The sequence below is a fragment of the Hoplias malabaricus genome, chromosome Y (assembly GCF_029633855.1).
Source record: "Hoplias malabaricus isolate fHopMal1 chromosome Y, fHopMal1.hap1, whole genome shotgun sequence".
NCBI lineage: Eukaryota > Metazoa > Chordata > Actinopteri > Characiformes > Erythrinidae > Hoplias > Hoplias malabaricus.
Window position 1 is genome coordinate 68,866,756 of NC_089820.1, and position 15,831 is coordinate 68,882,586.

Genomic DNA, 15,831 nt, shown 5'->3' on the forward strand with positions numbered 1-15,831 from the left:
TGTTTAGTTCATAGGTTATATCTTTTCGTTATCTATGTTTGAAGGAATAAATGAAGAAGTCTTGAAGTGATTTTCATGGTCACAAATGAAGGGTCGGGTCATTAGCTGATGATGTGTGGCAGGTGTGTTTAAGAGGATAAAACTGACCCCCTGCTGTGGTCCATCAGGGACAGGCTGCGAGGGAAAGAACCAGAGGAGCCTGGTGTGTGTGTTTGAGTGGGGTGTGTGTGTGTGTGTGTGTGTGTGTGTGTGTGTGTGTGTGTGTCTGAGTGTGTGTGGGAGAAAGAGAGAAAGTGTGTGAGAGGCGCTGAGGCTGGTAAGAAAAGCAATCATGTGGAAGAGTCTCCTACTGGAGTGTGTGAATGAGGAAGAGAGGAGCATCAGCAGGAGAGCAGGTCATTTAGATAAGCCTGTTACACACACACACACACACACACACACACATACACATACACACAAAGAAAGAAAGCAGAACTCTGACTTAATCAATCTTTTAGTTTAGCATCATTATTAAAAAGGGGGACTTTAAAAGTTTGTGTTTGTGTGTGTGTGTGTGTGTGTGATAGAGAGAGAGCGAGAGAGAGAGATGGAGCAGGAGAGGGGTGTGTTTCTATAGTAACGATTCCAGGCTCCCAGGGTGGGACAAAGACAGAAATCTCTGACTAGTTTCCTTCCTATCAGCTGCAGAGAGAGAGAGAGAGAGAGACAGACAGACAGAGAGAGAGAGGGAGAGAGAGAGAGAGACATATATATATATATATATATATATATATATATATATATATATATATATAGAGAGAGAGAGAGAGAGAGAGAGAAAGAGAGAGAGAGAGAAAGAGAGAAAGACAGAGAGAGAGAGAGCAGAGACATTCAGGCTTTACACCAAATGTTGGCCATTGATGGCTTTCAACCACAAAAATAATGGTGAGGTCCAGTAAAATTATTAGGTGTACAAATTAGTATTAAAGTGTTTTTTTTATGTTGTTTTTTTGTGTAACATGGAACTGTAATCAAATTCAAAATTTAAATATTCTCCTGCTTTTTGTAGCAGAGTATTTAAAGAAATATAATTAAGTACTTTGAAAATGCTCTTAGGGGGTCACGGTGGAGCAGCAGGTAGTGTCTCTGTCACAGCTCCAGGGTCCTGGAGGTTGTGGGTTCGAGTCCCGCTCCGGGTGACTGTCTGTGAGGAGTATGGTGTGTTCTCCCTGTGTCTGCGTGGATTTCCTCCGGGTGACTGTCTGTGAGGAGTATGGTGTGTTCTCCCTGTGTCTGCATGGGTTTCCTCTGGGTGGCTGTCTGTGAGGAGTATGGTGTGTTCTCCCTGTGTCTGCGTGGGTTTCCTTCAGGTGGCTGTCTGTGAGGAGTGTGGTGTGTTCTCCCTGTGTCTGAGTGGGTTTCCTCTGGGTCGCTGTCTGTGAGGAGTGTGGTGTGTTCTCCCTGTGTCTGCGTGGGTTTCCTCTGGGTGGCTGTCTGTGAGGAGTATGGTGTGTTCTCCCTGTGTCTGCGTGGGTTTCCTCTGGGTCGCTGTCTGTGAGGAGTGTGGTGTGTTCTCCCTGTGTCTGCATGGGTTTCCTCTGCGTGCTCCGGTTTCCTCCCACGCTCCAAAAACACACGTTGGTAGGTGGACTGGAGGCTCAAAGTGTCTGTAGGTGTGAATGTTTGAGTGTGTGTCGCCCTGTTCCCCGCCTTGTGCCGTGATTCTGGGTAGGCACAGGACGCAGCGCCGCCCTGAACTGGATAAGGGTTACAGATAATGAGATAGTGAAAATGGCCAGACAGAAGAATTTATTAATTGCAGCGTTTGTTAAGAGTTCCATCAGGAAAAAGCGCTGACGAAGCATGTGAATTTTTTTTCTGTTCTCTGGGATAACAATGTATTCAGAAGTATGTGTGAGTTTCGGTTTAGACAATTAAGGAATTAATTTTTAGTTAATAAAATGAATTACAATGAATGATCAGGAGAATGCTTAAATAATGAATAAAATGATACATTACTAATGCAGTTTAAAACCTATTTGTAAACTTAATACAATCTAACATGATTAAATAAAAATTGTAATTCATCCCAGAGGTTCTGGATGGAGCTCCATCGCTCGAGACAACACAGTTAAAGTTCTTCACAACACATTGCCGGGTGGGGGATATAAATAATTATAATAATATAATATTTACCTAAAAAATAGACAACAATAATGGTAACAAATATTAAATTAATAGACATGACAGTCAAAACAAATCGATTACAAACCGAATAGGTACAGGCTGAAGCATTAGCTTATTGTACCTATTTAGCTAATTAACATTCTTTTTACTTCTGTATTGAGACGAGAAAAAACCACCACGGAAAGAAAACATTCAAAAATTTGTATTTATTTATTTTTATATTAATTTATTTTTAACAATAATTTTTTTAAATAAAAAATGTTTTAAATGTTTGGTTTTGAAAAATAATTATCATCCAAGCACTAATTTGAAATGAAACTTTTTTTTTTTTGTCTAATTCTGTTACTAACCACAGTGTTCTTTGGTTTTTTTAGGAGTGGATCATTCAAATCTGGATTTACAGAAAAATTTTGTGAGTGTTTCTGTTCCTACTCTTTCTGGAGCCTGTCTGTAATAACACACACACACACATATCTGACACAGAGAGAATAGGGAGAGATGAGATGGGTCCTGTTCTCGCTGTAATCTGGACGCTGCTGCTCAGATCAAAGCGAACGACACAACGGCTGCTTTTCTTTTTCTCTTCTTTTCTCTCGGTCTGAATTAATGAAAGAAACATGTCTCCTACTGGGGTGTGTGTGTTTGTGTGTGTGCGTGCATGTGTGTGTAGAGTTTCACTAATGTTGAGGGAACCAAAATCTGTTTGCACACTCACATTGTGGGGACTGCGTTTCCTTGTGGGCATCACAAGCTGGTCCCCAAATTTATAGAAATACATTTTAGAGTGAAGACATGTGTTAGGGTTAGGTTTAGAATAAGGTTTGAATCAGGCTTGTAGCAGTTAAGGTTAATGTTACTTTAAATTTACACAAAATTGAATGCAAGTGTAATGTCCTCATAATGCATGGAAACAAACAGGTGTGTAAGTGTGTAGCAGGGCTCTCTCTCATCTCCTGATTACATCAGACTGTCACAGAGGCAGGATGTTTCGTGATTGTTCTTTACACTTTTTTCTCCATTATGTTTACGGCATTTGACTGAAACAGAAGAGAAATTCTGAAACGCTCGGTTTCCACTAATGACTTGATCCTTTCTGTAGTGTGCAGTTCAAGTGCTTCACAACCCAGTGCAGGGGTGGGTGGGGGGGGCTTTATGCCCCTCTGTCTCTTGGCTTTTGCACAGTGACCTTTTGTCACTAATGGACTTTATTATAAAGGTGCTGAATATTTTTGTAATGTATGATTGGTTTTAAATAATGCAAACATGCCATTGACCAAAAATTAACATGAAAGTAGTGGGAGTAAGTTAATGTTAATTATTTAGTCGCCTCTTGCTTCTGCTCATTGAGCACATTCATGAAATGTGAGCAGAAAGAATGTGCACAAATGCCTTCGTAAAACATTTTTGTTTTTTGGTAAATATCCAGTTCTTAGTCTCAAAATGTTCGTAGGTACGAACAAAATGAACACTCCTGAATACGTGTAGTGTGCGTGATGCCCGAAAGACCTTTAATGTCATTTGACTTGACTGCAGTGCAATTAAAAATAATTACAATAATTAATTAAAATGGGCGGCACGGTGGTGCAGCAGGTAGTGTCGCAGTCATACAGCTCCAGGGGCCTGGAGGTTCTGGGTTCGATTCCCACTCCGGGTGACTGTCTGTGAGGAGTTGGTGTGTTCTTCCTGTGTCTGCGTGGGTTTCCTCCGGGTGCTCCGGTTTCCTCCCACGGTCCAAAAACACACGTTGGTAGGTGGATTGGTGACTCAAAAGTGTCCGTAGATGTGAGTGATTGTGCCCAATGATTCCAGGTAGGCTCTGGACCAACTGCGACCCTGAACTGGATAAGGGTTACAGATAATGAATGAATTAAAATATACTAACTAAATAAATAAATTTAAAATATGATATTAACAATATAAAATCAAATAAAAATTTCACTCAGCAACCAAGTGTTTATTATCTGACAGTGAGGACCACTACTGAGATCCAATATTTTAGGGTCAGCTTTGAGAAGATAGTCCAACAGATCCCATGCTATTCCGGTACCTGCACAGGTGCTGTTCGTGTTTGACTCCTTGGATACTGAATACTCATCCAAACATCATCCCTGAAATTTTAAACTAGGTTTGTACTTCATGCACAACAGATGTGAGGGTATAAATAAGGCGATTGCAGTGCGATCATCTTGTGCGTTGGCCCCACGCCATGTCCCTACATGCTCTTGCACTTCCGAATTGATGCACTGGAAAATGCACTTGCAGATCAGGTACAGGCATTTGTGTAATCCCTCTGAGATTATAAGTATAGATGTTTTTTAATGCTTTGGTGCATGTTTGTGTGCCATTTGAGTGACAAACAGATGCAACAGATACAACAGCTTTTATATATGGCATAATACATCTAATAACTCCCTATAAGTTATAAGCGAGCAACAAATGTACACAGAATAAAAATTAATGGATTCACTTTAATCATAGGACGATTTCCGCTCTGAATATGTATTCTTTTGCTTTTCTGTAGAGATGTTAAAGGCTGTTTGCTGTGATTCCTCAGTCCAAGCGCTTCCTAATACGATGCTCGTTTGAAATCCATGAGTGTGGAGTATGCTAATTATATGCTAATAATAAATTAACTTGCTCACCCTCTTAATTTGCAAAACATTGGTATTCGCTAACAGACGCACATTCTACTAATACATCTGAGGTTTATGCAGCGCTCATAATTTATGGCGGAATTTTTGGGAACTTTCGTTTTACTCATGAGCTACTCTCAGGTTGCTCTTTTTTTATGAACATTTCATGAATGAGGCCCAATGTCCATTTGATCAGTTTCCATATAGGTGCACTTTGTCGCTTTACAATTACATAGATTTGTCCTTCTATATCTTGCATTCTTGGTTAGTCCATTTCACCCATTCTTCAGTGGTCAGGACTCCCACCAGGCTGCCAGAGAACATGGATTATTTGGGTGGTGGGTCATTCTCATCGCTGCAGTAACGCAGGAACAGTGGTGGTGTGTTTGAAGTTGTCATTAAACAGGAAATTTAAGCCTGTGTATGTGTCACTGCCATTTTTATTTAATTAATAGTTACCTCTTAGCCTTCACTTAGCATTGGGCATGCTGACTCATGTGACCCATGTGCAGCTGCTCTACAGCATCAAATTGTATGTATTTCCAGAGAGATTATCCACACTGTCTGCAATGAGCAGCAGCTGAGTTCACTTGTTGTAATAATGTGCTGCTGTAGTGGTCACTTTTCCTGAAGTGGTTTCTTTGTTTCTGCAGAGGGCTTTTGCAAGTTTTGACCTTCGTTATTCTCACGGACTTTCCCATGATCCAATGCCACGGAGAGATGAGGAGAATGGGTAAAATTTACCTAAATGTATCGTAACTTACACTCTGTTCAGACTCTGCATTAATGAATGAATGGAAAATGGAAAATTTCAGTGTTTCTAAATATGTATCCAGTTATTTATAGCTAAGATTTTTTTTTTTATCACTTCCAGTTTCAGTTTTTTTCCTCTAATAATTGTGTTGTAAAACACAAATAAATATATATAAATTTTAAAAATTGATTCAAGCAATTTGTATGAATTTGAGGTGCATGTAAATCATTGAAAAATTTTTTTATTTGTTTTTACTCATTTGTTTTTGTGAATGATGTCTCATTTTCCAAGACACGGCACTAAATGTGCTGGTGAAATTGCTATGGAGGCTAACAACTCCTTCTGTGGAGTGGGCATCGCTTTCAATGCATATATAGGAGGTGAGTAGAGCACAGGATTGACCAATAAATACATCCATCCATCCATTCATTATCTGTAAGCGCTTATCCAATTCAGGGTCACGGTGCCTCCAGAGCCTACCTGGAATCATTGGGCGCAAGGCGGGAATACACCCTGGAGGGGGCGCCATCTTCACAGGGCAACACACACACTCACACATTCACTCACACACTCACACCTACGGTCACTTTTGAGTCACCGATCAACCTACCAACGTGTGTTTTTGGACTGTGGGAGGAAACCGGAGCACCCGGAGGAAACCCACGCAGACACAGGGAGAACACACCACACTCCTCACAAACAGTCACCCGGAGGAAACCCACGCAGACACAGGGAGAACACACCACACTCCTCACAGACAGTCACCCGGAGGAAACCCACACAGACACAGAGAGAACACACCACACACCTCACAGACAGTCACCCGGAGGAAACCCACGCAGACACAGAGAGAACACACCACACTCCTCACAGACAGTCACCCGGAGGAAACCCACGCAGACACAGAGAGAACACACCACACTCCTCACAGACAGTCACCCAGAGGAAACTCACGCAGACACAGAGAGAACACACCACACTCCTCACAGACAGTCACCCGGAACGGGAATCGAACCCACAACCTCCAGGTCCCAGGAGCTGTGTGACTGCGACACTACCTGCTGCGTCACCATGCCGCCCCCAATAAATACAATTCAATAATAAACTAATGCTATTGTAGTGAGCTCTTCCTGCCCTGGACACCAGCGGTCCTCATCCCCAGAGTCCTATGGGGAAGGGGTTCTCACGACAACTTATGTTTAACTCACCTGCACCTCATTAACCCCCTTTAAAAGTTTCCTTCCCCTCAGTACTCTGCAGAGTATTGTTAGTTCTACTGCTGCTTCAAGAGCTGCTTTTGACAAGCTTCACATGAGCTGAGATTTTTATTTATTTATTTATTTTTTACTTTTTTGGCCTCTGTTTTCTGATATTTGGACCTCAATTAGTGGACACTTGGTTTTTTTTTTTAATCTGTGATTTTTGCTGCTGACTGTCTGTAAAATAGTACCTGCACCTCCATACAGTTCCAAACCCTCTGCTTCAAGCTGTATTGTCACAGATATATTAGTATAACACACAGGATTCACACATTCACAAGCATGCATAATACGTAATGGATGGGCATATTAAAGGAACATTAGGTAATATTTGACCACGATATTACAGCTTCAAAATCATTGTGATTGCTCATTAACCTGTGACAGGAGCTCACTAGGGGCACGGTGTATGCCCGGGATAACCAGAATGAACCTGTCAGAATGAAACATCGCATCGCCAGGGTCCGTTGTAAATAAGCTGTTTTAGGTTCATTCGTACCAGGACTTTATTTTGGTGAGCCGACATTTAGACAAAAAAAGAAAAGATAAATTCAAAATCTCAAAGTTAAGAACCAAACACCTAACCGATGAACAAAAATCCAAATAGCTAACTGCTGTAGTAAAAAAATAATAATTAAAAAAAAAAATATATATATATATATAATTTTTTAATACCTTAATAATGTATATTTGTGTTACTGCAATGTGCTATAATTATTACATATATTTTATATATTTAATAATAATAAAAATAAAGCACAATATTGCTGCCAATTAAATACTGTATTTTTTTTATAGTTTCCCCCCTCCCCCTTGATTACAGGACAGTGCTGTAAAAGTGAGTTACACTCTGCAACTGTGTTAAAACAGAGTCTTATTCTTTCCTAATGTTCCTTTAGTAACACATTCTCAATTCAGATGATTGTCAAAGAAGAAGAAATACATTTATTTTAATTACTCACTAAGTCAAACTGGATTTTCTAACCTACATTTGGACACAAGATTAAGGGTTGCAAACATATGTGAAAAGAAGTCTATTGAATTTAGGCAGTGTATTCTCTGCTCAGATGAAACAAGTAATAACAGGTTTGGATCGGATTAGATTAGCCAAGACTTCCACAGTGACTGCACAGTGGCAGCTGTGACCAATGAGGGGAAGTAGTGTGTTAATACAAAGCTCTATGAGTCCAGAAGGTTTGACTTTGATTTATTATTTTAAAAATAGTCATGAATGCTAATGCATGCAACAAAATACTGAGGTAAATAAATATACACACAGGTATTCGTCTGTTGGATGGTCCAGTTACTGACTCCATGGAGGCCATGGCACTCACTTACAATAACAACTTCATCCACATCTACACCTGTTGCTGGGGGCCACGAGACAACGGGGCTGAAATGTCAGGGCCAGGGACGCTAACAGCGAAAGCTTTACAACTCGGAACACGCAAGGTACACACACTATACTCATTTATGCTAATACACTACACTACAACCACTTTATTAGCTCCACTTGATGTATAGAGTATACGTATTTGAGCATCTGCTTATCCAACATTTTTTACCGAAATTAAAGACATTAATCTGGAGTTTGCCTTGGCCTTAAAGCAACAGTAGGTAGAATTACTACCTTAAAATTACAGTTTCAAAATCATTGTGGTGTTTCACTGACCTGTAATAAGTAGAACAGAGCCTCTGGTGTTGTTACTCTAGGCTCAGCACTGCAGAAACTGCACTATGTAGATTTTGAAGGCGGGTAGGAACATGTAAATGATTTTCTGTGTGTGCGTCCAGGGTCGAGATGGTAAGGGCAGTATATTTGTGTGGGCTGCTGGGAATGGAGGGATGATGAATGACCACTGTGGGGCGGACGGTTACATCAACAGCATCTACACCATCGCCATCGGAGCTGTCACCCAAACAGGAAGCCCCGCCCACTTTGGCGAGCCCTGCCCAGGCGTCATGGCTGTCACACCCACGGCAACAAACACCCTTAACTCCCCGCCTCTGGTGAGATTGCCACAGTAGCACACACTTTCAGAAAAATATTTCTTAATGATTTTATTGTAGATCGTTTTCAGTCTCAACTAAGATTGACACAAACGTGCATACATCTGTAAAGCCGTGTTTAAATGGTGTCAGGTTTCATACAAATTTCTAGGGTGAGACCAGCTAAAGCAGCTTTTTTAACAGCTGATGCTTGCTGGAATTAGACTTAAGGAAGAATAGACAAGTGTGTGTGTGTGTGTGTGTGTGTGTGTGTGTGTGTGTGTGTGAGAGAGAGAGAGAGAGAGAGAGAGAGAGAGAGAGAGAGAGAGAGAGAGAGAGAGAGAGAGCATCTCTCCTCAGGCAGTCAGCTATATTTAGCTTTTCCTCAGAGATTTGCCAATTAACACCTTGCCGTGTATCATCAATGATCCGCTGTGGCCTGCTGGGTAACGGGGACATGAGCAGCTACAGTTCACCATTTCTGTGTGTGTGTGTGTGTGTGTGTGTGTGTGTGTGTGTGTGTGAGAGAGAGAGAGAGAGAGAGAGAGAGAGAGTCAGAGAGAGAGAGAACGAGAGAGAGAGTGATACAGAGAGGAAAAAAGTAAAAAAAAAAAAACAAACTGGAGGTGTATTGTTTTGCCCCAGTTTGACTCTCATTAGGGATCAGAGAGTCTATATAATATTTATATACAAAGGTGTGTGTGTGTCTGTGTGTGTGTGTGTGTGTGTGTGTGTCTGTCTGAAGTGTTAATTGGGGGTGAAGAAAGGTGTGGACACAGTGCAGAGTGTGAGGGAGCTTCTGGGCGAAATGGCAGCTCACAGACTGTGAATGAACATCAAAGGCACATGCACACACACACACACACACACACACACATACACATACATACATTGTTTCTTGCTTCCTCTCTCCAACTCTGTTTCTCTGTGTGATTTCTTTGTAGGTGCACATTTGAAACAAGCCATTGATGTTCTCAAACTCTGTGTGTGTGTGTGTGTGTGTGTGTGTGTGTGTGTGTGCAGGTGACTGTGACAAACCTTGGTGAAGGCTGTATCACTCATTTTGCGGGGACTTCCAGTGCTGCCCCGATTGCGGCAGGAGTGCTGAGTTTGGTGCTAGAAGCAAAGTAAGTGCAAAAGGTTCTGGACACCTTCACATCCACCATTCATTTCCAAATGAAGGACGCTCAGGTGTCTATTCTCTTCTGGAAGGCCTTAAACTTAATGTTGGAACATTGAAGTGTAACTATTTAATAGCATTCAGCAAAATAAATACTGTATTAGTTAGGTCAGGTACTGATGTTGTATGATTATTCCAAAGCCGCATCACTCCAGGGAATATATAGCAGTTTTCCAACAACGAGGAACAAGAACGGTTCCCTTTGCGTTCTCATTTCGGAAACATACATCCATATGTCAATATAAATTGGTTTGCAAACCAGAAAAGTTAGTCCCCAAAGAACCAAAGAAGAGTTGGTCGCCTGTGCGTGTGTTGAGCTTAAGAAACTCCAGAAAGATCTCAGAGCCTCAAATAAAGTGGTATCGTGCAGTGGAGCTGGACAGGCTCATTACAGTGTGTTATATACACGAATCAGCCATAACATTATGACCACCTCCTTGTTTATACACTCAGTGTTCATTCTCTCAGCTCCACTGTCCACAGGAGCACTTTTCTAGTTCTTCAGTTAGAAACTGTAGTCCACTTGTTGCTCTGCATACTATATTTGCCCCCTTTCCCCCTGTTCTTCAGGACCCCCACAGAGCAGGTGTGATGTGGTGGTGGATCATTCTCAGCGCTGCAGTGACACTGACGTGGTGGTGGTGTGTTAGTGTGTGTTGTGCTGGTGTAGAGTGGATCAGACACAGCAGTGCTGCTGGAGTTTTTAAACCCCTCAGTGTCACAGCTGGACTGAGAACAGTCCACCGACCAAAAACATCCAGCCGACAGCGTCCTGTGTCACTGATGAAGGACAAGACACACACTGTGCAGTGACAGATGAGCTACTGTCTCTGACTTTACATCTACAAGTTGGACCCACGAGGGAGGAGTGTAGGTGTGGCAATGATGTAGTGGACAGTGTGTGGAGTTTAACAATGAATTAACATAAACAATGACCCTGTCATGACTCGGGTTCTTAGCCCCCACAATGCCCCCAGCTGGTGATGTATCCTTGGTTCCCATCTACACTGGTGGAAATGCAGCTGTTCCAGAACATCCCTTTCATGCTTTTCTATGTAGACTGTATATACACTGCATTCAATAGTTATAAATATTAACAAAATGTAGAAAATTTAGGACCTGTTTATTACTAGATTTCTGAAGATGTTAAAGACACTCATGTCCCAAACACTCCACACACACTCTACTCGAGGGTTTCCATTAGAGTTTGAAACCAGTGATCGTGATCCCGCTTGTTGCTAGGCTCATTTACATATTAAAGAGGACACCTGTGGAATATGCTAATGAGTGAATACATTAAAATAACATTTTGTTTGCCTGCCTGTTGCTGTGTGTGACTTCAGAGCATGAGTGTCTGTGTGTGTGTAAACAATGGAAATACACTTGCACCCACCCACCTAAATACACACACACACACACCATGTCATGAATATCTCACTTTTCACTGCTAGGCTTAAATGTTGTGGTTTAATAAGATCTTTTTTCTGATTCTTTGTATCTCTCTTTTTTCTTCTTCTTTCTTATGCTCTGTATCTCCTTTTTCTTTGCGTTCCCACATCTTTCTCTCTTCTTTCTCACTCTTTTATTATCACTCTTTTATTATATCTTGTTCAGTCCTCCCTATTTTTTCTTCTTTTCATGTGTTTTATCTTTCTGTCTTATTATCGTTTTCATTCTTGTTGTGTCCCTCTCTTTTTCCTTCTTCTGATGCTTTCTCTCTCTCCACCCCCTCACTCTCTCACTCTCTGTCTCTCAGATTAATCAGTGTAGCATGTGATTGTAGATTCTCTGCATGATCCTGACTCCACCTTCCTAATCACTTTTAACACACCACTGAGTGCCTCAGTTACACACACACACACACACACACACACACACACACACACACACACACACTAGTGTCCATGTAGTTATATTTATGTGTGTGTTAGAGCCTGTTAAAAGGAGCAGTCTTATAGATGTATGTTCTCTGTTAGTAAATGTGTGTGTGTGTGTGTGTGTGTTTTCACTGTCACTATCAATTACACCTTTTCCAATAACAGCAACCTCACTGTTCTCTACACCCTGCCTCACCTTAATCAATGTGTGTGTGTGTGTGTTCTGTAGAAAGGAAAAAGAGATCTCTAATATTTCTGTATTCTGTTTCTTCTTACTACAGTTGTAATTTTTCCTTAATATCACTTTCATTCCTCCTTAAAATCTTCTTTAATGTCTCAAATTTTAACTGTTCTGCTATTGGTCAAACTCTAGTGAGTGAAAAATGAATCACAAAGGACCTTCAGGACAGGAACACAACCCTAGGTTTACAAGCTGGTTAACTCTTTTCAGAAAACATCCCTCTCTTTTGTCCATACCTTCTCCCTCCATGCTGCTCTTCTTTCCCCAGAATACGTCTTTCTAGGCCCATGTTTCTAACAAAATATTTGATATAAGCTGCTGTTCTCTGTTTGATAGTGAGGCATAAGAGAAGACACGTTCAGTTTAAACTGCAATTAGCTGCGTTTGGAAAAAGTATTATTCCATTTTATTTTGATTATTCTAAGCTTTTATTTTTCAATAAGGTTCTGCAGAAATGCGCTAAATTTGCCATCATTCTGTTTTGAATGTGTTTCTAACAGTTCTAACAGTCAGCATGTGAAAAATGTGCTGCAGATAGCGAGAGTTTTGCAGGTGGCGGAGTTGGAATGAGAGAAGAATTTGTGGATTTTGGAACATTTATGTGGTTTGTGAAGGCATTTTTTGTGAAAGCAATAAAAAATGATTCACAGTTGGGTGCAAATGGACTTCTGTTTGACTGACTGTGTGAAGAACTTCATGTTTGGTTTTGACCAGTAAATGTTAGCATTTGAAAATAATAATAATATTTATAATAATAATAATAATAATAATAACAAAACAAAAAACAATGCCCCTTCCAGGGTGTATTCCCACCTTGCACCCAATGATTCCAGGTCAGCTCTGGACCCACCGCGACCCTGAACTGAATAAGGGTTACAGATAATGAATGAACAAAAAATAATATTTATCACAGTGGAGCATTCAGTCACAGTTCCAGGGTCCCGCTCCGGGTGACTCTCTGTGAGGATTGTGGTGTGTTCTCCCTGTGTCTGCGTGGGTTTCCTCCGGGTGACTCTCTGTGAGGATTGTGGTGTGTTCTCCCTGTGTCTGCGTGGGTTTCCTCCGGGTGATTGTCTGTGAGGAGTGTGGTGTGTTCTCCCTGTGTCTGCGTGGGTTTCCTCCGGGTGACTGTCTGTGAGGAGTGTAGTGTGTTCTCCCTGTGTCTGCGTGGGTTTCCTCCGGGTGACTGTCTATGAGAAGTGTGGTGTGTTCTCCCCTGTGTCTGCGTGGGTTTCCTCCGGCTGACTGTCACACAGCTCCAGGGGCCTGGAGGTTGTGGGTTTGATTCCAGCTCCGGGTGACTGTCTGTGAGGAGTTGGTGTGTTCTCCCCGTGTCCGCGTGGGTTTCCTACGGGTGCTCCGGTTTCCTCCCACAGTCCAAAAACACACGTTGCAGGTCGATTGGCGACTCGAAAGTGTCCGTAGGTGTGAGTGAATGTGTGTGTTGCCCTTTGAAGGACTGGCGTCCCCTCCAGGGTGTATTCCCGCCTTGCGCCCGATGATTCCAGGTAGGCTCTGGACCCCCCGCGACCCTAAATTGGATAAGCAGTTACAGATAATGGATGGATGGATGGACAGTGGAGCATTCAGTCACAGTTCCAGGGTTCCGCTCCGGGTAACTCTCTGTGAGGAGTGTGGTGTGTTTTCCCTGTGACCGTGTGGGCTTCCTCTGGGTGACTGTCTGTGAGGAGTGTGGTGTGTTCTCCCTGTGTCTGCGTGGGTTTCCTCCGCGTGACTGTCTGTGAGGAGTGTGGTGTGTTCTCCCTGTGTCTGTGTGGGTTTCCTCCGGGTGACTGACTGTGAGGAGTGTGGTGTGTTCTCCCTGTGTCTGCGTGGGTTTCCTCCGGGTGACTGTCTGTGAGGAGTGTGGTGTGTTCTCTTTGTGTCTGTGTGGGTTTCCTCCGGGTGACTGACTGTGAGGAGTGTGGTGTGTTCTCCCTGTGTCTGTGTGGGTTTCCTCCAGGTGACTGACTGTGAGGAGTGTGGTGTGTTCTCCCTGTGTGTGCATGGGTTTCCTCTGGGTGCTCCGGTTTCCTCCCATGTTCCAAAAACACACGTTGGTAGGTGGATTGGAGACTCAAATGTGTCCGTAGGTGTGAGTGTGTGTCGCCCTGTGAAGGGCCGGCACCCCCTACATGGTGTGTTCTCACCTTGTGCCCAGTGATTCCAGGTAGGCTCTGGACCCACCGTGACCCTGAAATGGATAAGCGTTTACAGATAATGGATGGATGGAATTTGTCTGCTGCTACTCAAATATATTTTCCTAAGAAATATAAAGGAATCTCACCTGTGTCTGTGTTGAATTTTAGTGGAGATCTCAGTGGAGTCTCATACGGGTTCAGATTTGCTGAGATAATAATACTCACGTTTCTCTGCAGTTGTAAATACAGAACTCAGAAATAAGATTTTCCTGTGTGTGTGTGTGCAGTAGTAACATTTATTATATATATAGTTTAGAGCCAAAGCAAAGGAATTTTATCCAGGAGTGGAGTTCAATAGCAGAAATGGCTTTTTCAAAGAAATCCCAATGTGTGTGTGTGTGTGTATGTGTGTGTGTGTGTGAATGTATTTCTATGTGTGTGTTACACTGGGAGATGGCCGGGGTTCAGTAATTAATTCCCGTGTCGAGTGTTTGGCGGAGCTGCTGATTGGCCTGATCTCTCTCTCTCTCTCTCTCTCTCTCTGTTTTTATTCTGTTGTGATATAAAGGAGGCCGTTTCGAGTAATTTGTCCCAGAGAGAGGTTTGGAAAACCGTACAAGCTTTGATTTAGCAAAGCAAATTTAATTTTGTTTGCTTTATGCAAACCCAGCCGGGGCTTGGGGTGCTTTCTCTCTCTCTCTCTCTCTCTCTCTCTCTCTCTCTCTCTCTCTCTCTCTCTCTCTCTCTCTCTCTCTCTTCTCACTTTGTGTGTGTGTGTTTCAGTTCAATATTACATTGCCTAGTGTCTGTACCATGCCTTTGAAACTGGAGTTTAAAATAATTGTGTACATTTATTATTTATTTTAAATATTATTATAATCACTCTGCAGCACAGTTTTTTTTTTATTTCCCCTTTTCCCTTTCTTAATGAAACCCTCTTTTAGTTTTGTCTTCTTTAGCTTCCCGTGTACCTCCCTTGAGTGTGTTTATGAGGTGTGAATGCTGTTATTATGGTCAGGATTGGTGCTGAGCTTGATTTTGTGTTGTTTTGTGTTTTGAAAGTTTCATGTTTCCCCATGAATGTGTTGAGTCAGGTTTTGCAGGTGGTGTTGAATGACAATTAATTTATAATAATTATAATATTGTAGCAGTTTTGTCATCAAAGGTTTCTATCTATCTATCTATCTATCTATCTATCTATCTATCTATCTATCTATCTATCTATTGTTACACTTATATAGCGCCTTTCTAGATACCCAAGGACGCTTTACAATCTACACTGCTCAGAACGCTCAGAACACTCAATCCACACACTGGCGAGAAGCGGCAGCCAAACGCGCACAGCGTACTCTCGACTAGGAACAACCATCCACCTGGAGGACTGCATCGGGCACTAGGATTTCACCCAGGACAGAGTGTCAATCCATATCTGGGCGGACATACATTCACTCATTCACTCACACAGTAGGACAGTTATTAGACAGAAGCCAATTCACCTACCCTCCATGTTTTTGGACTGTGGGAGGAAACCGAAGACCCGTGTTTGCACATAAGGGGTTAACTGCTCTTTATTGAACCTGACATACCTGCC

The 15,831-nt window shown here is 42.1% G+C and overlaps 1 protein-coding gene across 1 annotated transcript in view; it reads left to right on the plus strand.

Moving 5' to 3' along the window:
- LOC136677595 (PC3-like endoprotease variant B) overlaps positions 1-15,831 on the plus strand; it is an 89,245-nt gene that overhangs the window by 41,859 nt on the left and 31,555 nt on the right. The window contains 6 exon segments of the mRNA XM_066655158.1: positions 2,541-2,578; positions 5,453-5,532; positions 5,845-5,933; positions 8,092-8,264; positions 8,607-8,822; positions 9,825-9,928. Coding sequence (XP_066511255.1) covers positions 2,541-2,578; positions 5,453-5,532; positions 5,845-5,933; positions 8,092-8,264; positions 8,607-8,822; positions 9,825-9,928 — 700 coding nt within the window.